The sequence below is a fragment of the Galeopterus variegatus genome, unplaced genomic scaffold (assembly GCF_000696425.1).
Source record: "Galeopterus variegatus unplaced genomic scaffold, G_variegatus-3.0.2 Scaffold1915, whole genome shotgun sequence".
Taxonomy (NCBI): domain Eukaryota; kingdom Metazoa; phylum Chordata; class Mammalia; order Dermoptera; family Cynocephalidae; genus Galeopterus; species Galeopterus variegatus.
This window is the reverse complement of record NW_007728026.1, coordinates 40,097-63,098: the sequence shown is the minus strand read 5'-3', so window position 1 is coordinate 63,098 and position 23,002 is coordinate 40,097. Positions and strand designations below refer to the sequence as shown.

Sequence of the window (23,002 nt, the reverse complement as noted above, 5' to 3'; positions counted from 1 at the left end):
CCTCTAATGCTTTCTGGTCCTTTTTTTTTTTTTTTTTTTTTCTTCTATAGAACAATATCAGAGACCAAAATCTGGGTACTAGGGATGCTTGCAAGCATTGAAGGGGGAAACGACTACACTTACTGCTGCCGTCATAAGACTGCTCTTTGTACTGACTGATGTGAAAGGAAAATACTTTTTTTAAGTGTATAAGATCTCGTTCTTTCCAGTAAAGCATGTCATATTGTTATCCCTTACTTTCCTTATAGTATGGGATTTCAGTAACTACTAAAACTTTCCTCCTCTACATTGACCAGTTGTGCCACTGTCACTCCACCTCCCCCACCCCTATTTTCTAGGACAATGGTTCTCAACCTAGTCTTTATATTGGAATAACTTGGGGAGCTTTAAAATGGATGTGGATCCCACCACGATAGTTTACGATTTAACCTTCCGAAGGTCAGAATACAGCATTAGGGTTTTGCAAAGCTCCATAGGTGATACTAATGTGCCACCAAGGTAGAGAACCTTTGTTCTAAGGGGTCTTGGGAAACCTCAATAAAATCAACCAAGCACTCTCCCATGAAATTGCACTATAGAGATTAGGGATACCAACTCAATATTATACAGAGAACAAGTAAATGCATGTTTGCCTTTGGCTGCTTTGCTTCAGCACCTTTTAGGATGAGGACTTGTTCAAGAGATGGAACCACAACTATCTTTTTTCAATCTTCTTGAAAGATTTATGCATATAGGTCATTGATTTCTCCAATTGTGCCACTACTGTTTACCTCTTTCATCCTCCTCTTTCCTTGCTCTAACCTTGTTCTGACTACTCCCAAGTTTTAAAAGGTTTTGGCCTCTTCATCTTTGAAGTTAAGATAATGTTCACATGTAACACACACTAAATCTAGCAAGACTCAACAACACACTGTAAACTTCATGAAAACCATAAGAGGCTGGCAGTCCATGATCCTAGCTCTTTAAAATGATTTGAGAGTAGTACAAGTCAAATCTGCATTTCTAACTATGAGATTCCAGAAAGTCAACTGCAATGTTAGTCCTGATTTTTTATCCTATCTCTACATACTTTAGAAATGGATACAAGTTTAAAGAAGTCTGAAGTTCGACTTCTTGGGTTAATTACCCCTCTGCCTCTCTCTCTCTCTCATAGGCTTTTTAGATGTCATAAAATTAACTATTTCTTTTGAAATAGGGGATTAATAATTAGTTATAATATAGACCTTACTGAAATATCTACCATCATCTAAGTTACTTTTCCATGATAGAGTTAGAAGCCCAAATTCTTATAGTATGAAGCATCAGTATATCTGTACTGGGAAGGGGATTTGAATAAAGACATTGAAGAAAGGGGGAGCAGATTTAAAATTCTTCTTAACATAGCTTCCTGTGCCTTAGGACAGCAGTTCTCAAACTTTGGAAGGTTATCTGAATCACTTGAAGAATTTGGTCAAAGTACAAAGGCCTTGGCCATACTTTATTTCAGGAGCCTAGGCTCCTGTGTAGTTTATTAGTTCTTCACTTAGTTCTCATACACACCCACATTTGGGAACCATTGCCTTAGGGCATCAGATAGGTCGGGGTAGCTGGTTACACTAATGTGGGGGGGGGGGCCTTTATGAAAGGCAGTGGATTATTTTTTTCTCAGAGGATTTGAGATTTTTTTTTTCCTTCAGTTGATCTAGAGAACACTACCTGCCAAGGAGATTATAAACAAAGTCCTCTGTCTTTGTGGACTACCATCTCAGAAGCTTTGATATTTTGCCTAGTTAGGATTGTAGGAAAAGAATGAATGGTACTTTAAAAAATACCATGGCCTCAACTCCTTTTTTATTGTCTCAAATTTTAATATGTAAACTAATTACCTGGAGACCTTATTAAAATGCAGATTCTGATACAGTAAATCTGTGCAGTGCCTGAGAGTCTGCTGTTCTAATAAGTTCACAGGTGATTCTGATGCTTTTGATCTGAGGAGAAAGGTGAGAACTTTGTTTCTCAAACTAGGCTGCACATTGGAATCTCCTGGAAAGTTTTTAAACATACTGATCCTTAGTCCCCACCCTTAAAGGTTCTGATCTTTCTGACAATTAATATTGGTATGGCCTAGGCATCAAGAGCCTTAAAAACTCTTGTTGGGAAAATATAGGAAAATGGTCAGGGCCCCTCAGATGTTCAGAATCTTGCTGAGCATTTGATGTAAATAGGCATATGTGCTCAGGTTTCTTTGGTTATTGTCTAGTGTAAGTGCGCATGTGCACCCAGGTGTCCTGGGTTATCGACTTAAGTATAAGGATGAGTGACTCTAATCCATGGTGCCTCCCATCCCTGGGATGCCCCCGCTGCTGCTAGAGGCTGCAGCTGCTAGTGCTCCCGGGACCCTCTGCAAGTCCACTGCCACTGCCATGGCCGGACCTGTAAGCTACCGGACCTGTAAGCTGCTGCCACTGAGGAAGCTGAGGACTGAGCTCGTGTCATCTACCAACAGCTCCTGGAATCTTTCCCAATTACCTAGCATGGACCTGTGTGTGAGGGGTCTGGGGACCCAGTCTGTACAATGGGTTTGGGGGATCTGAGCCCTAGCTCTGACAATATAAATGGAAACTTAGTATAACTAAAATAATGAAACGTTTTGGCTTTAGTTATGATTTGCCTTACTTTACAACTCTCCAAGTGATTTTCACGTGTAGCAAAATTTGAAAACTTGTCTTAGTCCACCGTCAAAAGTTAACCAACATCACTTGTTTTTCAATAGAAACTGAAGTGACTCTTTTATTCTCCTCTCTCTAAGTGTAATATACAATGTGCTTAGATAGTTCAGAGCAGTGGTTTCCAAATCTTGATTCCCCCATTGATACCCTGCTATGGAGAAGTTTCCATCAGAATTGGTAAAATAAAAATAAGAATAATGAGTTTCATAAAGCTAAATTAATTCAATTTTAAGGATCATTCTTTGATATTATGTCCTTCATACCTTTTTTGGTGTGAAAAATGTATTTTATTAAATAAGGGTAATAACATAGCTGTTTATTTGCTGGTTTCTCATGCCCTTAATTTCCTAAACAAAGAGCTGGGAATTTTATGTTAATCTCCATATGTTTTTGGAAATTTTGCTGAGTCATAAAATCTGAAAATTTGGATAAGACAAGTATGATAAATCTATGGAAATTTGGAAAAAAAATCTGAAAGTCTAGAAAATATTGTTATAGGAATATGGCTTTCAATCTTTGATACTCTAGTTCCTGGGGGCAAGTAGTTTTCTGAGCGATTTTTGAATTTTATAAGCACCAGCGTTCATTGTTGGCTGTAACAGTTTAGGAACACTAAGAAGCAGGGTGCATATGCCAGATGAGATTAGACCTGCAAGACACTGAGGAAAAACACCTGTGATAGATTAAGGCGCAAAGAAGCAGGAGTAGGCAGGGAGAGCCTTCAAACCAGGAGGCAGGTCTGGTCCCTGTGGAAGGAGAAGGGAAGGATGAAGGGGTGGGTAGGGAGAGCCTCAGACAGCTCTCAGACACCACAGCCCTGACAAAGTCTCAGACAGACTGATGGGGAGCCCCAGAGCAAAGACTGCCCATCAGAGAGATCCTGTATCAGGCAGGAATGGCTCAGTTCTAGTCCCCTTGCCATGCTCAGTCATCTGGTGGGAACAGCCTGGAGAGAGGGTGACCTCAGCAGGAATACTAATTTATTAGCATTTCTTATTACTGTCTAACATTTTGTTTTAAAGAAGGAATTATTAAGTATAATTAATTTAGATGATCTTTTCTTGGTTTGCCGCAGTGTGTTGTCTAGCATGACAGATGCAGTGTTGGCTCGAGTGTATAAACAATCAGATCTGGACAATCTGGCTAAAGAAGCATCCATCCCAATCATCAATGGGTTGTCAGATTTATACCATCCTATCCAGATCCTGGCTGATTACCTCACACTCCAGGTTGGCTTATTTCTTTGCCTTAAAAAAGAGCAAAATCAACAAATAATTCCTGACTAGCTTTAAGTAGAACCACTTACTTAAATGACGGTATTGGTGTTTTATTTTCAAATATCATCTTGACAAAGAATAATAGCCTATGTTTGCATATTACATATCCGGAAAAAACAGGGCACTGTTAAAAACAGACAGTAAGATCCTTCTGCTCTCAACCCTGTTCCAAACCTCTTTTAGTCCCTCTGTCATCCCCTGTTTTTGCAATCACTTTGCTTTTTAGTACTATATTTTTAACACAATGGATGAACAGGGAATGCTGCAGCATACTGAATAGACAAACCTTATATGACCCTACATACATCAGAGACTATGGCTGGGGAGTGGAGACAGGTGCTTTGAATATTCAAATTGGTTAATTACTTAACCACTTTGGAAGGGTGGACACTTTCTATCATTTTAATAAACTGGTTGTTTATGAGTAAAGAACTTGCAGAATTTATAGAATTGAGGCTGAAATTTAGCCATTCAAGTCCCCCTGAATTGAGAAATTGAATAACTTTGAAAGAATGATCTCTTTTGATTTGCCACAGCCAATCAACATGGTATTGCCACTTGAAATCCTAACACCATGGTTTCTATGTCCATGGAAGATTCTGAGGAGACAGGGCAAACTGGATAGCCCATCTTCCTCCCCATTTGAATAAGCTACAGTCATTTAAATGTGAGGTTAAACTCAAAATGGAGATCTTAGGAGATTAGGATAAAATTCACGCAGAAAATATGATACAACAATGTCAGATACAAAGTGGCTGAGTGCAGGTGTGGCTTTACATATATAACAGATAATTTAATACTTCCCCCTGGGCTTTATCATTATTAGATTATAAATTCATTGAGGGACAGTGTACTTTCCTATTCATCATAGTGTCCCATTTAGGACCTCGTGCAATGCTTTCATGTAGGAGATACTCAACGTAGGAGCTGAATGAATAAATAGCAGCTAATAAGGAGCACGGGCTCTAAATCAGATGGACCTGAATTTAAATCCTAGCTTAACTACCTAGTAGTTCTGTGATCTCCAAATTCCTTAGCCTTTCTCTTTTTTATCTTATAATTATAAATATAGAAATATATAAAATACAGGGCCGGCCCGGTGGCGCACTGGATAGTGCGCCGCTTGGGAAGCGCGGCGGCGCTCCCACCCGAGGGTTCGAATCCCACATACAGACCAGTTCCCGCTCACTGGCTGAGCGAGGCGCGGGAGCAACACCGAGGGTTGCAATCCCGTTGCCGGTCCCCGGTCCGGTACGGGGGCAACACTGAGGGTTGCGATCCGTTGCCGGACACGGAAAAAGACAAAAAAAAAAAAAAAGAAATATATAAAATACATAAAACCTACAGATATTTCAAGAAAAACTAAACAAATACCCATGTACCTACTACACAGTTTTGTTAAATCTTAATGTGATGGAGTAATTACTTCAGAATTCTTTGTTGTTTTTAAATAAAACATTACACAGAGTTGCCCACTGTGTAACTCTACCTGATCCTATTCCCTCCCAATCCACAAAGAGGTTATTATCCTGATATTTGTATTTATAATTCCCAAGCACGTGTTTATAATTTAACTATACATGCCTATATCTATAAACGGCCAAGAGTTTTATTGGGCATTTATCTCAACTTTACTTAAATGGGACCATGCTCAGGGCCACCATGCTATACTGTTACAGGTGCTTTGTATTTCCCTTTCTCATGCCAATGAATGTAATCCCCATAAAAGCAATGATTTTTATACCTCCAGGGCCAAGGACAGTTTCTGGACATTGATGGTACTCAATTTGTTGAATGAATGAATGAATTAAGATTCAGATTTGAAATATATAAAAATCTGAGTATCTATACAAGATCATATGTCTTTGTTTAAGATGTTAGCACTTTTTGCTATTGTTTTATTATCATACATTCATGTTATTGAATTGCTGTGTATAACAAAAACACTTAGTAGTTTATCCGTTCCAAAAAGCACTAAAATTGAAGTAAAGACAGTTTCCTTTATTTTAATGTCAATAATTGTTGCACACAGGTGGATTTCCTCCCAGATTTAATCTTCTTCATCCCTTGCCTTTTAGGAACACTACGGCTCTCTGAAAGGTCTTACCCTCAGCTGGATCGGAGATGGGAACAACATCCTGCACTCCATCATGATGAGTGCAGCGAAATTTGGGATGCACCTTCAGGCAGCTACTCCAAAGGTAGGGAAACTTTCTGCCTTGAAACTAACTCCCTCTTAAGTCATCCATAGTTGCAGTTACTTAGTGAAAACAAAGTTCTCTTCCATTCAGGGAGAGCACAGGTGAGGCCACCAAGTGTAGGTTATATTACCTGCCCTATTATTGAATAGCTATCTGGCCTCTTGAGAGCCCAATTTCCCATCTTTACAATAAGAGAGAGTCTTGGCTGATGACTTTCATTTTGTGAGTCTGTGTTAAAAGCATGTCCAAATTATCCCTTTGAATGTCTTGTTACCAGCCGTTATGATGACTGGCATCCTTGTGCATTACCACCACAAAGGCCGAAGAAAGCAGTGAAATCCTGACAGCACAGAATTCCCAATAAATGGAACGATGCTGTAGTTTTTCTAATACCACAGTTTGGTAGAAAAATGTCAATCCAATGTGAAGGTCACAGTGTGGCATCTACACCAGCTTATTGTTTCAAAATTCAACTCCAGGGGCCCTTTAACTTTTTAAATCTGAGTCTCACAAGGCTGTGGAGATGACCCCTGAATACTTTCTACCATACAGCTCATCTCTCACAGAATGTAGAGAAGCATGACTTCTTTCCCAGGGCCAATGTAACCCTTTTGATACACAATAAATTGGTAGTAGTTGTTGCCTCTGTGAAGGGGAACTGGGAGGTTGAAGGATAGAGGTAGGAGGGAGCCTTTATTTTCACTGTATATCCTTTTATATGGTTTGAATTTCTTAACATGTAAATGTTTTACATACATAATAACATAAATGCATAAATAAATATAATATAAAAAATGTGCAGATCCCCCTAGGTAAGGCCCTTTGTTAAGATACTCCCAGGCGCATACAGAATAAACAGGCCTTTTGGAGGGCAAAAGTTAACCCTACAAGAGACACACAAATCAGCCTTGAGGGATGCCCATAGAACATTTTAAATACCGAGTTTCTACTGAATTATTTTCCCCACTATGTATCTCATTGGCTACTAATGTTCTATCAGGTGTCTTTTGAAGGAGAATTTTTCCTAAATAGAAATCATTTCAGAAACAAAATCTTGGTTTGTGATAAAATATAGAATTGACCCTCTAATTAAGAGGTGACTATTCACAATTATCGTGCACCAGTGTGTTTCTAAACAAGCATGTGTTTGCTGCTATCTCAGTAGTTACTGTTGTGGCTCATTCTGAGAAGCAAGGCATTCAGAGGTGAATATGTGATGCTTTAAAATTTCTTCCTGCTTCTGCTTCTTGAATTTGAGATGTTTATTTGCCAACCACTGGGAACACAGATTAATAGCTGAATTTCTTCAATAGGAATTACTCAAATCCTTGAGTCTCTCATGCAATTTTCACACACCCCCCACTAGTGTTTTAGGCCAGGTTCCCCACAAGCATACCCCCAAATGGAGATTTTTGTACAGGTGCTTTATCAAGGAAGTACCTTTAAGAAAGACCTGTAGGGGACTGGGGGGAGAAGGACAGGGAAAGAGAAGAATCCAAACTAGGGTGCTATTTATGGTAACCAACCATCCTGGTTTGCCTGGGACTGAGTGATTTCCAGGGACATGGGGCTTTTGGTGCTAAAATTGGAAAAGTCCCAAGTAAACCAGGGTGATTTGGTCACCCCATTGCCATGTCAGGCACAGTCCCACAGAAAGTGGCTTCAGGTGGTCCCACAGGTGAGCTCTGGAGTGTAAGTTATGCCTCAGAGTTATCCCAAACCTGGGATGAGGAAGGCGGGCTTTCATCCTTCTGAACCAGGTCAAGGGAAGCAGGGGAGGGAGAGTGGTAAATCCCCTGGCACTTTGGGCAGGAAAAGCAGCCCGTTAACCTGAGGGCTGTCTTCTGAAGAAGAGCTGCAAGTGCTAGGTGTTTAAAAACACATTGAAATTGGAGGAAGGAGCAAAAGCCATGAAAAGGGATCCTCTAAGGGCATGTGGATAAAGCACCAGCATCACCTGCTGCATCCTGCCAAAACAAAATAAAACAACACATGCTTTTCTTAGTGTTCTTGCTGAACCAGTTTGGGTTGATGCATCCTGATGTCTTAGTTTCCTAAGGCTGCCATAACAAATTTCCATAAACTGGGTGGCTTAAAACAACAGAAATGTATTCCTTCACAGTTCTGGAGACCAGAAGTCTGAAATGAAGGTTTGGCAGGGCCACACTCCTTTCAAAGCTTCTAGGAGAGGGTGCTTCCTTGTCTGTTCCCATTTTGTTAGTCCCGGGCATTCTTTCGCTTGTGGCTACATCACTCCATTCTCTGCCTCCATTGTCTTCCTTTTGTGTCTGTGTTTCTCTGTATAAATGTCCTTGTTCTTTTAAGGACAGCAGTCATATTAAAATTAGTTCCACCCTAATCTGATATGACCTCATCATAACTAATCAGATCTGCAAAGACCCTACTTCCACATGAGGTTACATTCTGAGGTTCTGGGTAGACATGAATTTTTGGAGAACACCATTCAACCAAGTACACTTGCCATAGAAAAAATATCAGGCATATGTGACAGCATGTACTGGAAGCCATCCAATTAGAGTAAATTTGGGGGACTCAGAGAGATGAACCTTACAACAGATAATTCTCTTATTCAGCATGAACTGAAATAAAGGGTCAGATCACAGGGACTTAAGGTGGCTCTTCATTTTATGGGAAGGGTGAGCATGCTCTCATTACAAATAGAGTTTGAAGAAAGGCTCTGCATTAACACAAACTATTATTGCATTTGGTTTTTAGAGATAAAACGTAATTAAAACACACATTGTTCCCTGCTATAAGGTGCTTTTGGGAAGCCTTTTTTCTATTGAAAAAATATATGGCTTAAACATTTTATTGCATGTCAAAGATGTTTTATTACCATCAAAGGAAAAAATTCCAATATTATAGAGTGATTCCAGTATTGTTCTTATGCAGAAACTAATTTAAATGATAAAGAGTACTAAAACCCAGTTAAATCCTGGTGGGAGTAAGATTTTTAAAATTCTTCTGGGAAGTCTGATAGTATAAATGTTCTTCCATCAATTTGTAAGTCTTCAGTTGTTAGTAGACGTATTTCCTTTAAAGACAGTGCTAGGAGATTAGACTGAAAAGTTTCCAAGGCCATAATCAATTCATTTCCTTATTCTTCAACAAAGAATAACTTACATGTTCAAGAAAAAATAATTTTGGGCCGGCCCGGTGGCGCACTGCTACAGTGCGCCGCTTGGGAGCGCGGCGGCGCTCCCGCAGAGGGTTCGGATCCCACATACAGACCGGTTCCCGCTCACTGGCTGAGCGAGGTGCGGGCGCAACACCGAGGGTTGCGATCCCGTTGCCGGTTCCGGTCCGGTACGGGCACGACACTGAGGGTTGCGATCCGTTGCCAGACACACACACACACAAAAAAAGAAAAAATAATTTTGTCCATGACTGTACAATTGCTTCACAAACTACTGATAGTGATGATTTTAACATTGTTCTAAGTGAATACTCAGACTGCACTGGGTTTGTTAATCAACTTCCTCTGGTTTTAAAATTTATATAAAGGCCAATGAGTGATTTAGTATTGAAAGCTGAGATGTGCGTGAAGAATTTCTCTCTGTATTCTAAGTCATGGCCCAATGCGTGCAAGGCTGGGTGATTTTCTAATTTCCAAACCTCTCTGTTGTTTCTCTAAGTATTTACTGATTCCTTCTCTAAGAATGATTATAGTTTGGGAGTATAAAATCTGCTTTCCAAAGGAAAGGTTAAATTTTCAGGGCAGGAGTCATCTAGGGTAATATCCAACTCTCTTCGTTTATATTTACCCCTATGACTGTTCACAACATTAGTTACTAAATTAGCAATCCTTTATTAATCACTTTCTCCAAACCCCTATAAACAGGGCTCCAGAATTCATGGCTAGTTGAGAGTGGCAAAGCTGCTAAAATATCTGCAGCCAAGATCAACATCCGAGTAGTTTATTTTCTCAAGAATTTTGTAGTGGGAGAAGGAAGTATGGTAGACAATCATGTACAAATAAACACAATTTCAGACAAATAAACCTGGACATGTTTGTTGCAGGTTGGGTTTTCCAGGAAGCAGGCTCTGAGACAGAGTTTAGCATATAGGATGTGCAGGATGCTTATTAGCGCATGCCTTTGAAATCGACAACTGTGGAAAGGAAGGAAAGGAAGCAGAAGTAGACAGAGGGAGAATATCAGCTGTGATGCAGGCCCAACAGCAGTCTTGGCCGACCTCATGGAAAGTTTTGGATCCATAATGGAGATGGACATTCAGAGGTGTCCGGAGTTGGGCAGAGGGAGTCAGGTTTTCACAGCCTTCTGTCCATCAATCATTGACTGTGGGTTGCCCTGGAAGGGTGTATGTCCTTGGGTGAGGCAGCTCTCTGCAGCTGAGGCAGTCCCCAAAAGGGGCTGACGGCTGAAGGCCATCTTCTGGCAGCACCTCCAGCAGCCAGGGGAATGAGTCCTTTATTTATGATTATTAATGAAGGGAGATCTGGGGGGACATACCACAACGTTCGGCACAATGCCCCACTGAAACTTTATAAAAATCAACTCATAATAAATGCTAAGAATTCAGGGAAATGAGAAGGATGGAGGAAGGTGAGGATAATTATGGTGTTCGAACTGACAACATATCCATATGGAGGGTCTGGAGGTGAGGAGGTCGAGTTTTGAGGAGTTGGCATGTTCTGATGAAGACACCCAGAAGGGGACTATTGGGGGGGTTGTTCAAGAGTGAAAGGCTGTGACAGCAGAAAAGGGCACGATGTGTACAGGGATGACAATAAGATTGGCTTTCCTGCAGCAAGATGTTGAGAAGAATTAAAAGAGACAGAAGCAGGGGATGTTGGTGAGGAGCCCTGATGCTCTTAATCAGCTTTGACTTAAGAAACAGGTAGTAAACATCAAAGGATTCAGGAAAAAAAAAAAAAAAAACAGTTCTTGCTGCTGGTGTACACAACAGGTTGGAGGTTGAAGATGAAGGCAGGGAGACTACTTTGGGGGACTGGAATAGCACGGGGGGCTTTAGCTCCCCCTATCATGTCCCCTCACCCAGAGTTGGGACTAGGGTGAGCAAGTGAGGCACCTAGGGTGTAAACTTTGTGTTTTCACAACAACAAGTGCCTCCTTAAATTTTTTTGAGTGCTTCCTTAAATTTTCTGCCCTAGGCACCTTCCTTGCCTCAAGGGAGTCCCCCCCTCCCCTGCATCCAGAACACTTACTGGAGAATGCAAAAGAAGTTTGTGTGTAGGGGAGATGGGGGTTGGGGGTGGCTGCTAGTATTTAGCTGGAGTGGTTAAGGGATGTTTTTCAGGGGAGGAGACATTTGAACTGAGACCTGAAACGTTGATCCACATGGAGTGGGCAAGGGAATAGCATTTCAGACAAAAAAGAACAGCACGTGGAGAGACTCACAAAAATGTATTAGCTTATGGAATTATGTATATAATCCTCTTAAGCTATAAGGGAAATAGGAAGGGGCGCTACCAAGAGCTAGAAAGCTCCATACCTTATGTTTTCCTTCACGACTAAAGAGGTTAGAGATAACAAAGGAACGATGGGGCAATTGGTTTCCTTTTTAAATTCCAAAAGACACTATTAAGCTTTGAAATTCTAGATGTAAAATTCATATTCTACTGAACACGGTTGGGCTACATCTTTTAAAAAAAGGAAGGAGAGAGGGAATATTCATGAAAAGAAAATAATGCATGTATAAAAAACATATTATAAAATTGCCTAAATAATAGTTCAGTTCTTCCTCCTGCAGGGTTATGAGCCGGATCCTAGTATAACCAAGTTGGCAGAGCAGTACGCCAAGGAGGTATGCTCCTATATGTAAAGCTATCATTGCCTTTCTGTCCCATGAAGTTGTTTAACCGGCATGCTTATGTATGCTAGCATGGTACCAAGCTGTCACTGACGAATGAGCCATTGGAAGCTGCGCATGGAGGCAATGTATTAATTACAGACACTTGGATAAGCATGGGACAAGAAGAGGAGAAGAAAAAGCGGCTCCAGGCTTTCAAAGGTTACCAGGTTACAATGAAGGTACAAATTGATGCTTCTTTGAAGGTTCATTAATTCTGTTCGTAAAGGCCAGAGCAATCTAATCACTCACTCACTGTGGGGTGAGCAGACCGTCCTTTCATTCTCTATAAAGGACTCACTGACTGTCCCCCAGGGATTTCTCGCCTCTCGAAGATTAGTTGTGTCCTTTGGAAAGACACTTTTGTGCTGAATGAAGGAATTTGAAACCCAGGCAGAAGAGAGAAGCAGGCTTTTCCCTTCGCAGCAATGGAGGCATTGGAATGCCTCTGTGTGTTTAGAGACATTAGGTTACTTTCATTTTTAACTGAAACATATTGATTGTACATATCTGTGGGGTACAGCATTGAATATCAATACCTATGTGCAATATGTGATGCTCAAATGAGGATAATTAGTATATTCAATATTACACAATGTAATCATTTTTGTGGCCCTTTACCAATTTCTTGCAACCCCTCCCTCTCCCCGTTTCCCACCTCTGGTGGCCTCAGTTCAGTTCTCTCCTTTTGAAAGTTAAACAAATTATTGTGATTGTTGTATCATTGTTCCCTTCTTTCTTTATTTTGCTTCCACTTATGAATGAGGACACATGGTATTTCTCTTTCTGTGCCTGGCTTATTTCACTTAACATGATTTTCTCCAAGTTCATCCACGTCATTTCAGATGCATGCAATTTCTTCTGATTTCCCTCCTGAGAAAAGCCTGGTAACTATCTATGCTCCTTCCTGTATTTTGTAAGGACCCCTAAATCCAGTTTAGTTTTGCTAACTCTCTCCAGGATACTCCCGTTCAATCTGCCTTCCAGTAAGATCTAGAGCAGTGCTTCTCAATCTTGAGCAAGCATTAGAATCACTTAGAGGAGCTGCTACTATACAGCTGGCTAGGCCCCACCCCCAGGGCGTCTGATTCAGTAACTTAAGGGTGAGACCTGAGAATTTGCATTTCTACCGAGTTCTCTGGTGATTCAATGCTGTTGCTCCAGGGCTATAATTTGAGACCACTGTTCTGGAGGAATACCCTCAAAGTTGGGTGCACGGTGGGGTTTTGTCAGCAGAGCAACTTATCTGCTTTGGTGGAGAAAGACATTAAGCAAGTACAATAAATATTTTATTGATAAAGTAATACATAAACACAAGTTATTTATTATTACGTGTCAAATCGAACAGAAGTTTGAAAAATAAAAAGTGAAAGTGTCTTTCTCCCATTCCCTTAACAGTGACTATTCCCAGAGGTAACCATTGTTTAACAATTTGATATGTCTCTTTGCAGACCTTTTCTGTGCATTTACAAATGTATGCCCATACACACACAACTATTGATTTTTTTTATAAATGATATTTTAGACATATTATTCTGACTTACTTTTTCCACTTAACAATCCTTAGATTTTCTTGTCCATTCATTCAGATATTTTTTCATTCTTTTTAGTGGCTGCATAGAATTCCAAATTATGAGTAGACCATAATTTACCTAAACTGTTTTCTATTGATAAATTAGACTATTTCCAGAAATCTCAATTAAGAACAATGCTGCAATGAACACCCTTATACATATTTCTTTGTGCAAGTATTACTGGAGAATAAATTCCTAGAAGAAGCATTTCTGGGTGAGGTTGTATATACATTTTAAAATATGGGAGATGTTACTAAATTGCCCATCCAAAAAGAACTAACAATTTATACACCCACAGCAATATAGTGTAGTTCATTCTCCACATGCTCTCCATGCTTAGTTATTTACATTTTTAATTTTTATAATTCTGAAGGAAAAATGTATGTCATGCTTTTTAAAATTTACATTTCCCTGTTTAGTAATGAAGTTAAGCATCTTTTCATCTTTATTTGCAATTTCCATTTCCTTTTCTATAAATTGCTATCATATTCTTTGCTCTTTTTTCTTTTAAATTATTGATTATAGAAGCTTTTTAATATATTATGGCTAGTCCCTTCTTATATATGTGGCAAATGTTTTCATGGAGATATTTTAAATTACTTAATAGTTTACCTTGACCAATGTTAGGTGTTTTTCTGGTGCTGTGACTGTAGGCTTGAAGAACAGTTGTTTCACTGATGGTTGACAGGTATAAATGTTACTCCTTTTCCATATTGTTTTGCTAGTACTTTAGAAACTCAGAATGTTCTGAGCCTAGATCTAGGGTGGGAGGTAAAACAAAATTTTTGTACCAAGGCAGTAATTTTGAGGTAAGAAAATATGAAGAAATGTAATTTTGAATCTCTACGTGAACAATGGAAATGGATGGGGAAATGTAGCTTTCAGGAATTAACTGTTGAAGAAAATCAAAATTTCTAGTGCATTTGCATTAATGAAACATCTAGTGCTTAGTGCTCATAATCCTGTTTAATGTACTTCCACCTCAGTGCTTTTCTTCAAAATTGTATTAACTAGTAAAGAAGTATGCTTCAAGTGCTAAAAATTGTAATTTGGAAATAAGCTCAAAATACAATACTATGACATCAAAGCAACTTTTTTATATGTTGAGTTGTAATTGGTGACTTTTGCTATCAGCCACGTTACACTAGTAGATAGTAGTATTTCTTTATTGAAATGTCTACTATCCCACTAGACAGAATACTAGAATACCGAATTAGTGATTTAACCTGGAGTAATGATCTGCCAAATCCAAAAGTGACTATAAAATTCCATAACTTGAAAATACCAAATACATTTCCTCTGGGTGACTTGAGCTAAAACCTTCACTCTGCCCTTTTGTCTCTCCTTTTGCATTGATCTCTGACGCCAGGCTATATGGGTTTTTAAATACTGAAGAAAACAAATATGACTGCCTGATATAATAGTCTAAACATGGTCTTATTCCCATCTCTTTAGACTGCTAAAGTTGCTGCCTCTGACTGGACATTTTTACACTGCTTGCCCAGAAAGCCAGAAGAAGTGGACGATGAGGTGTTTTATTCTCCACGATCATTAGTGTTCCCAGAAGCAGAAAACAGAAAGTGGACAGTTATGGTAAGCAAGAAACAGGGAATGGAAGATAAGAAGGAGTTCTCCATGTGGTCCCAACTTGGTCATTCATGCCTTTTGGTAAATAATAAGCCAACAAGATTATCCAACTACATTACTTGCTCATATGGCATCTATTTTTTCCAGAAAGTTCATAATAGATATTTATTTCTCATTAGCACTTATAGTGTATTTTTAATGGAGTAAAATTGATCTCCTTCCAAATAAACCTGTTTTAATCAAAATTTTTTCTGCACTTGATCAGCCTAAGTACCAGCCATCGTTGTCTTCCAACCATTGAAAGTTGTGTAATTCTTACTTTAAAATCTCTTTGTTCATGTTTATAGAAGTCTCTAATTCAGAGCCTGGTACAAAATGGGCATTCAAAAAATCTTATTTTCTCATTCCTCTCTTTTCTTTTATTCTTTTCTTCATGACTTAACCAGATAATTGTTTTAGTTTTCTATTTGAGTTTAGCCATATAGACACATTTGTTTTTAGGTATAGAACATTTCCAAAATTCACGGCAAAACTTATCTTAAATATTATTGGTCCTTTTCAGATAAGCCACTAGTTTCATCTTCATCACTGACATTCTAGGAAATATCAACCTTATGTTTCCACTTTACAATATCCCAAATATCACCTTCCCTGGAAAACTGAATACCCATATGCCATAACTTAGCTCCACAATTTCTCAGCTTTTAGTGATTTAACTGGTGTCAACTACTGTACCATCCAGGGTCTTACTTGCAAACAACAGAGTCTACTCTAGGTAGGTAAATGGAAAGACACTTATTCAACGATGTTTAGCAGCTCCCAGAATCTCTTGGGAAAAGTGGTACAGTGAATTGTTCTTGGACACAACATAGCCAGGGACAACACAAGCAGGAAAATTGCCCAACAACTCTGTGGTTCTTTTATAGCCAGAATACCACTGACACAATGACCTACAGCCTAGTACCTAAGGCCCTTGAAACTAGATTGCCAGATACTAGATGCCAGATACTCCGTTATAGCTACCCCAGCTGAAACAGATACCTCCACCTGCACATGGAGCAGAAGATTCAGTCTCTGAGAGGATGACTTCCACCACATGCTGTTCACTTATGCATCCAAGTCTTGAATAGATGCAGCTGAATGGCATGCCTGTACCCTAGCTGCAAGGGAGTCTGGAAAATACAGTTTTTAGCTTTAAACCTCTGGAGTAGAAAAAAACAAGCTAGGGCCGGCCCGGTGGCGCACTGCTACAGTGCGCCGCTTGGGAGCGCAGTGGCGCTCCCACCGAGGGTTCGGATCCCACATACAGACCGGTTCCCGCTCACTGGCTGAGCGAGGTGCGGGTGCGACACTGAGGGTTGCGATCCCGTTGCCGGTCCCGGTCCAGTACGGGCGTGACACTGAGGGTTGCGATCTGTTGCCGGACATGAAAAAAAAGACAAAAAGGAAAAAAAAGAAAAAAAAAAACAAGCTAGAAAGGATTATCTGCTAATTATTTATCTAATCTATAAATTGAAACAGGGTTATTGTGAACATTAAAATAATACATGTAAAGCATTTAGTATGGTGCCTTATACATGGTAAATATTGTTATAATTATCATCATCTTCATTGTTAATCCAATATAGTGACCAGCAGGGATTTAAACTCCACTATGGCTGCTTGGAAGCCAATCATGACTCCCTTTTCAATGGAAAGTTGTACGTAAGGCCTAAATTTGTCATATCTAGTGTGTGTGTGTATGTGTGTGTATGTATATCCTTGTTATATATATATTTTAAACTGTAGCTTTCCAGTTTGCCACCTCAGGACACTAACTTTGACCAAAATGACAATTTCCATGTCATCTGGACCCTCTGAAGCTTTAATGTGCATTTGAATCACCTAGGGATGTTATTAAGGTGCAAATTCAGATTCAATAGGTCTGAGATGGGGCCAGAGATTCAGTACTTCTAATCTGTCCTGTGGACCACATTTTGGGCTGCAAAGATCTAGATGACAAAAAAGAAAATGTGAGCTCTCCAACCATATACCTCAGGAAGAGACACATCAAAAAATTTTCCTCAAGTCTATTTTTCATCAGAAGACAACTGAATTTACAAAGATAAATCAATTAAATCTGTTGAAGTAGGTCCTCTGGAGAGATTTAGGGGAAAAATCTAAAGTAAAACTTTCTAAAATATCAGTTATGGAGGTGCTCTGCACTTCTGAATTTTTAAAGAGCTTATTAAGCAATATCCTTAAATTTGGTTAACTTAAAAAATTAAATACATAATATATTCACATGGTTCAAATGTTTATAGGGATATATACACACATACAGTGAAATCTAACATACACTTATTTTCTGTCCATCTAAGTCTTACTGCCATCTCTTCATTCCCCACCCTTCTGAAGAACCCACTATTATTAGGGGAAAATAGATTTTAAAGCAACCAAGAGGCAGAACCATGTTAAAATGAAGGTAGAGAGTCTAAAGGAGAAAGAATGTTCAACTGGGAGGGAGGATACTTGACTTCTGTAACTGGCTTCAATACTAATCAGCTGTGTTGTCTTGGATAAGCATTACCTCTCTTGGTCCTGGTTACCTCACCTATAAAATAAGCAGATTGAGTCATAGAGATGGCAAATGAGTTTTAATCTTAGGTCCCTAATCTCATCAACAGGCTACTGAGAGTCCTATGTTGAGAAGGATTCTGAGCCTGCCTGTGGTGAGGGACAGAAAGAATGGCATAACTGATTAATGTGTCTGACATGGACACTGAAAAGGAGGTCGTGATACACATGCTGCACTCTTGATGTGTCCGAGCTGTATGATTTAGAGGTCCCTTTGAGTTCAGTCTATTTTAGCAGCCATACATTGAGCATATACTATGTTTCAGGCCTTCTGCCTGGCATTGGAGGTAAAAAATAATAATAAAGCGCCATCCCTGCCCAGCCTGTACAATTTGTAGAAACATAAAATTTTCAAATAGGATGAGTCTTTGGAGATTATCTAGAGCAAATTCCTCTTTTATAGGCAAAAATTATTCTTAGGCAGCTTATTTAGAATGACCTTTAGGCTGAGCACTGTTGTTATAGATTTTTCTAGGATGTTCTAAAGGCACAGACTTGTTTTCCTCTAGAACTACCCTATCCAATACCACTAGGCACATGTAGCCACTAGGCACATGTGGCTATTTAAATTTAAATTTAAACTAATCAAAATTTAATAAAATTGAAGACTCAATTCTTCAGTTATACCAACCACATTTTAAGTGCTCAATAGCCACATGTGGCTGGTGGCTACCCTATTTGTATTGGACAGCACAGACAGAGAGCATTTCCATCATTGCAGAAAGTTCTATTGGACAGTATTATTCTAGAGAATAATTTTTACACACACAATTTCACTTAAAACTGGGTTGGAAGAAGGAAGGAAAGACACAATCTTGTCCCCAGTCCAGAGATACCTGTAACAGCTGATGTAAATTACATAACTAAAAGAGGGTGAAGGGCTTGTTCTTAAAGCATATAACAAATTTAAAACAAAAGTATACTCTTTCAGTGCTCATAGTAGCGTTTTAATGCCTCCATGCTAGGTGATTTCCACCAGTGTTGTTCAGAACATTCTAGTAATTGCTTCCTTCTCTCCATAGTGCACAGGCTTTTAGATTCCTTTGCTTATAAACAAAACAAAACAAAAACCTTAAGTACAAAACACCATTGCGAATGTAATTCATAGTACTCTATAGTCTTTTACTTCTCTCCAAGTTAAAGTTGCCAGATAAAATACAGGATACCCAGTTAAATTTGAATTTCAAATAAACAACAAATATGTTTTAGTATATGTATGTCCCATGCAATATTTGGAACACTTACAGTAAAAAAAAAAAAAAAACTGTTGTTTATCTGAAATTCCTCTTTAACCGTGTCCGTCTGTGTATTTAACTAAACCTGGAAACCCTGCTCCAAATTTACTTTCAAAGTTTTTGATTTGAAAATAAGCTTGATGTGTCTAATACCATTAAAAACAAAGCAAAACCTGAGATGTGATCCCAGGAACCCATAAAAAAGCTTGAAATGATTTTACGTGGTAGATATTCTTATCTCAGAGTTTGGCTTTCCTAGTTCCTTCTTGTCATTCAGTCCTCACCTTAAATGTCGCTCCTTTAGCAAGGTCTTCCCAGGCCACTCACTCTTAAGTGACTTTGCAGCCTTTTTTATCCCCTTTTTAATTCTATTTTCTAATGGCACTGCCTGATTAATTTGTTTTTCTGTTCCTGCCCCCTGCACTGTAATAAAAACTTCTTCATGAGAGCAGTGATCTTGTCTGTAATGTTCTGTATAACAGAAAATATACACAATGGAATACTACTCAGTACTAAATACCTGAAATATACCCTAAATTTGTGCTCAATACATTTTTTGGAGGATACTTTTCTTTTTCTTATTTTAACATTTATTTGTACATATTTGTGGGGTACAGTGTGTTGTTTCTATACTGCACAATGACTCACGTAGGGTGTATAGCATAGTTTTGTACCCATTAGTCCACCACTTTTCTTCCCCCCCCACCCCCCTCCCCTTCAGCCTCTGGTAACCATTACTGTACTCTCTACTTCTATGAGAACCACTTTTTTAATTTATTTTTTAAGATTCAACACATGAGTAATATCATGTGGTATTTGTCTTTCTGTGCCTGATTTACTTCACTTAACATGATGGTTTCCAGTTCCATCCATGTTGCTGCAAATGACACAATATCATTTTTTAATAGCTAAGTAGTATTCCATTGTGTATACATACCACCATTTTTTTCCCACAATTTTTTTTTTTTATCCATTCATCCACTGATGGACATTTTGGTAGATTCCATCTCTTGGCTATTGTGAATAGTGCTGCAATGAACATAGGAGTGCAGGTGTCTTTCTGAAATATTGATTTCATTTCCTTTGGGTATATACCCAGTAGTGAGACAGCCGGGTCACAGGGTCGATCTAGTTTTAGTTCTCTGAGGAACCTCCACACTGTTTTCCACAATGGCTATACCAATTTACACTGGCACCAGCAATGTAGGAGAGTTCCTTTTTCTCCACATCCTCACCAGCATTTGTTATCTTTTGCCTTGTTGATAATAGTCATTCTAACTGGAGTGAGATGGTATCTCATTGTGGTTTTAATTTACATTTTCCTGATGATTAGTGATGTTGAGCATTTTTTATGTGCCTGTGGACCATTTGTATGTCTTTTTTTGAGAAATGTCTGTTAAAGTCCTTTGCCATTTTTTAATTATTTGGTTTTTTGCTGTTGAGTTGTTTAAATTCCTTATATATTATGGATATATTAACCCCTTATCTGGCGTGTACTTGACAAACACTTTCTCCCATTCTGTAGATTGTCTCTTCACTTTGTTGATAGCGTCCCTTGCTATGCAAAAGCTTTTTAGTTCAATGTAGTCCCATTTATACAGTTTTGTTTTAGTTGCCTGTGTCTTTGTAGTCTCTCTCAAAAAAATGCTGCCCACTCCCATTTTGTGTAGTGTTTCCCCTATGTTTTCTTCTAGTAAATTCATAGTTTTGGGTCTTAAATTTAGGTCTTTGATCCATTTTGAGCTGATTTTTGTGTATGGTGAGAGATCAATCTTTTGCATGTGGATGTTCAGTTTTCCCAGCACCATTTATTGAACAGGCTGTCCTTTACTCAGTGAATATTCTTGGCACCTTTGTCAAAAATCAGTTGGCTGTAAGTATGTTGGACACGCAGGTGCAGACCCACCTCTTACCACCACCGCTCAGGAAAATTCCTGTTTCAGTTTCTCCATTTGTATTTTCATCTCTTATCACCTCATACAGTAGGAAATGATATTAAACAGTATGATGCATATAAAGCTTTCAGCACAGGGCCTGCCACATGCAACTAGATTTAATAAAATAGATTTAATAAACACCTTTGAAATATAAGACCTGCACTTCTGACAGGGACATATGTACAGTGCAGTTGAAGTGTAAGTGCAAGTACCTGAGAGACAGTAAAACTACCTTTAACAGTGGGGTCAAAGAAACCAAGGTTCCAGCCCAGTTCTGTACTAGCTGTTGTTTCAAGGATTTATTTCCTCATCTATAAATGATAATGGCAGAATCTGCCTTAGAAGGTCAATGGACTAAATGAAATAATTTCTCTCTAGCTCACCAAAGCACCTGGCACAGTGCCTGACAAATATTTCTTGACTGACTGACACATGATAAGGTGCTTTGTACACTGTCTACTACCTAGTAAGCACTCGATAAACATTCACCATTATTGTTTCTGATATTATTATTATTGTCACTATTGTGGAGGTTGGGAAGAGTAAATATGAAAATTACTATTTGTGACTGACAGCCCACGAGGTAGCTATACTCTTGGCTACAAATAATGCTCTTTCAGGAGGACCAAATTCAGATAGCAGACATGATTTATTAGCACAAACCATTTATTTCTACTATTCTACATCTGATTTACCCTAAACTTCTCTAGCTTGCAAGTAACCAAACCACAAAGTAAACATGAGGAACTGAGATGGGAGGGATTTTATTTCTCTAAAAGCAGCCAATACCTACGTTTCACTTATGAGTGGAAAATCCGGCCATGGCTACTACCATGGTATCTCATTTCAACTTTCTGACCCACTAGTCCTGGAATGAGGCCTAAGTAAGCATGGTGTGTGTGCACATATTTGGGTCAGTCTAGTTCCTCTTGACCTTCATTTATTCAAATAAAAATAAATATTAGTTCAGAACTATTCCATCATCATTTCCTTGGGAAAACACATTTTAACTGTAGGCCTGCAAAACTGAAGCCTAGTTCCCCTTCCCTTGGTTTCAAAGCAGACCGTTGCTAATGTTTATCCATTTCTTCCTTCCTCTTTCTTTGTTATGTCATCCCAGGCTGTCATGGTGTCTCTGCTGACAGATTACATACCTCAGCTCCAGAAACCAAAGTTTTGATGCTGTGAATGCTTGTCAAGAGAGAAACAATGTTCTCCAGCAACAAAATGAGTCAGTTTGTGGAGGAAAGAGAACAGAATCTAAGAAATAAACAGATTCTTAACACATGGTTTGGGTCAACTATATCATATTGCGTAGCCATTGTGAAACCTTTCTGAACCCCTTACTTTAAGTGCTGATGTACTGTAATACATGGTTCAACTTGGTTTAAATACTTTCTCCAATTCACAATTTCCAAGTTACGTTTGGGTATCATATTAATTAGTATATACATTTGCTTCAGCTAAACAAAATACTGTGTTCATAATGCATAATATCTAAGCCATTAAGTGTAATCTATGCTCATTACCTTAACAAATGATCACCCACGCTAATTTATAAGTAAACATGTACCAGGCTGCTGGTAGATCTGTGCACTGTGTTCATGTCTCCCAGGACCAACAAAGAAGCCAAATGATCCATTTTGCAGATGTGATACAACTTTTAGGCCAATGAGGTAGACAGACATCCACTCTGAGGCAAATCATGAAATGCTTAGAAAACAAATATAACTGCCCAAATTCTGGTGTTTTTTCCAATCATTTGTAAAGAGATGAAGTTCAAGAGTATGCATCTCTTCTCTGTAATGAATACTTAATTTTACAAGATGAAAGAAGCTTTTATTAGCAAGTGGTAAAACCACGGATACTTAGCAAGGAACTTAAGATTCTTTAGAGAGTGCCATTTACTTAGGTTCAAAATCTCCAGCAGGAGCAATTTAATTTTTTCACATTTGTGCTTATCATATATCTACTCACACCACATGCTAGATATGGATGTTTCCATAAATCTACT

General features: G+C 38.8%; 1 protein-coding gene across 1 annotated transcript in view; it reads left to right on the top strand.

The window, feature by feature from the left end:
- Positions 1–22,546, top strand: part of OTC (ornithine carbamoyltransferase) — a 56,356-nt gene extending 33,810 nt beyond the window's left edge. Inside the window, exons 5-10 of the mRNA XM_008579578.1 lie at positions 3,784–3,937; positions 6,064–6,186; positions 11,941–11,994; positions 12,072–12,221; positions 15,069–15,206; positions 22,109–22,546. Coding sequence (XP_008577800.1) covers positions 3,784–3,937; positions 6,064–6,186; positions 11,941–11,994; positions 12,072–12,221; positions 15,069–15,206; positions 22,109–22,168 — 679 coding nt within the window. The 3' untranslated portion in view covers positions 22,169–22,546. The remainder of the gene's footprint in view (positions 1–3,783; positions 3,938–6,063; positions 6,187–11,940; positions 11,995–12,071; positions 12,222–15,068; positions 15,207–22,108) is intronic.
- Positions 22,547–23,002: the final 456 nt, after the last annotated feature.